This window comes from Volvox carteri (genome assembly GCF_000143455.1).
Source record: "Volvox carteri f. nagariensis unplaced genomic scaffold VOLCAscaffold_320, whole genome shotgun sequence".
NCBI lineage: Eukaryota > Viridiplantae > Chlorophyta > Chlorophyceae > Chlamydomonadales > Volvocaceae > Volvox > Volvox carteri.
In genome coordinates, this window is record NW_003307852.1 from 7,367 (window position 1) to 9,480 (window position 2,114).

Consider the following 2,114-nt stretch of genomic DNA (forward strand, 5'->3'; position numbering starts at 1 on the left):
GCTCATGGTCTCTCACCATTTTCGCACTTTGGAAACGCCCTAGCAAATTCTGGACCGATCGTACAGTTCAGTACCAGTGGCAACGATCTAATAACCAGCCGCATTGCGCTCGCGCCTAGCAACCTCCTCGTGCTCCATTCGCTCACGCTGGGCCTCGACAACAGCATCATCAAGCCTGGTGCAACTCCAGCTAGGTCGCTCACCGGAGCGTTTGGTGCTAGCGGTTTCATCCCGTATTGAAGCAGGGTTGCCTGTCTTGCACGTTTTCCAGCGTTGTTCATGTCCTACGCTTATGACTATATTCTATGTATTTAAGAGCTGATTTCCGCCTTGAAATCCTAGTTTTTGCAAAGTTTGATCGACCGGCTTCGGAGGGTACGATATTTCGGGGCTGCGGTCCCTGGGGATACCTTAGAATTTGTACATGCTACATATTCGTGGTGCCTCCCGAATTATTGTAGCACGAACTATAAGTAGCACCACGGTAGTCAGCATAAAGAAGGCCGAATGGTCAGCAGAAAGGAGGCGGCTGCGGCTTTCACCGCTGCCGCGAAGGCGCTGGACGTGCGCGGGAAGGAGCTCGGCGACTTGTGCTTCGCCCTGTCCAAACTATTGGGGGAGGAGCTCGAGGTGTTTCCGATAGACGGTGACAACGAGGCAATTGTTGAGTTCATGAGGTCCGTGAAAGGTAAGAGTGGTGCGGGTTCAAATCTGGAAAGGAGTTCACTCACACGCACCCAGCAACCCCGCACCAAGATCTCATCTCGACGTGTCCCCTCAATTGCTCTCATGTTGTGCAGCCTCGGCGGCTGGCCTCGGCATGGGGAGCGCGGCTGGAGCTGGTGAGTTGGTTGTGCTAGCCCAGGCTTGACCTGACCTAAGACTCCGGCTCTAGTGCTCCGCCTTACCTTGCCATACCTTCAGATCTGTAAATAGTGTGAACGCGCATAGATTGTACGCCAATTACTAACATGTGTTCGCTCCGGAATAAACATCTGCAGTTGTTCTCGAGCGGCTGGAAAAGCTTGAGGAAACGCTTGGGGAGAAGATCCGGGAGGAAAATCTCCAGCTTGAGGAAACGCTTGGGGAGAAGATCCGGGAGGAAAATCTCCAGCTTGAGGAAAAGCTCAAGCTGGAGCTTGGGGAGAAGATCCGGGAGGAAAATCTCCAGCTCAAGCTGAAGCTTGGGGAGGAGCTTGGGGAGATCCAGGAGGAAATCAGGGACCAGAGCCAGTTCGTGCGAGTCCTGATGCAGGGCGACATCACAGCGACATCCAGCAAGGACAGCACGCCCTACCGCGAGAATGCCTTCAGGTACTACGGCTACAGCGCCAGGCCCGAGACCGTGAAGTGCATGGTGACCGGAAAGGACATGCCAGCCGCCAGTATCAAGGCGGGGCATATCTTCCGTCAGGGCTGGAACCGGGGTTACCTGGTAAGTCTGGATGGCTGCGGTGTAGAGTTGCTGTAGAGTTATTAATTGTGCCCGGAGTGGGCCAACACATGAGCATGCTACCAACAAGACTGGGTCTCTTCCACCCGGCCGTGTCCTTGGGCTGCTCCGCATCCACTCAATAGTTGCTAACTGAATCCCCTTACCCCTGCCGCGTTTCAGAGCTTTTATCCTCTTGCTGTTGCACGTATGGGTCCGGGTGACGGTTGTTATCAATCTTGAGCCAGTCCTTTCCTCAACAGTCTATGTGATTAGAGCTGCTCACACACGCGCGCACACACACACACACACGCGCGCGCACACATACACCAAAACATGAGATCCTCCACTTACTCCTACGCTGTGCAGCCGCTGCTGGGCGTCACCTCCGTGCACGACCCGCGCAACATCATCCTGGTCCGCACGGAAGTGGAGACCGCTTTCGACCGGTTTGAAGTGGCCATCATTCCCCAGAACGAGGGTTATCAGGTGAGCAAGAATGCTGGTTCCGGGGCAGGTGAGGGGTGGGTAGTCAATGCGCCGAATTGCAGCTGAGTCCCACCAGAAATGTGGAGCTGTCATTGAGTTGGGAGAGAGTGTGATGCCCCCGGATCAACCCCTTCAAATTAATGGCTTCTCATCATTCTCTCAGGGGAGCGCACTCGGATGGCGGGAGAAATTG

The 2,114-nt window shown here is 54.8% G+C and overlaps 1 protein-coding gene across 1 annotated transcript in view; it reads left to right on the forward strand.

Annotated features, from left to right (window-relative positions):
* Positions 1-446: 446 nt before the first annotated feature.
* VOLCADRAFT_108663 (uncharacterized protein) overlaps positions 447-2,114 on the forward strand; it is a gene marked incomplete at its 3' end in the record, with an annotated part of 4,430 nt that continues 2,762 nt past the window's right edge. The window contains exons 1-4 of the mRNA XM_002959516.1: positions 447-688; positions 801-842; positions 1,002-1,435; positions 1,802-1,949. Coding sequence (XP_002959562.1) covers positions 508-688; positions 801-842; positions 1,002-1,435; positions 1,802-1,949 — 805 coding nt within the window. The remainder of the gene's footprint in view (positions 689-800; positions 843-1,001; positions 1,436-1,801; positions 1,950-2,114) is intronic.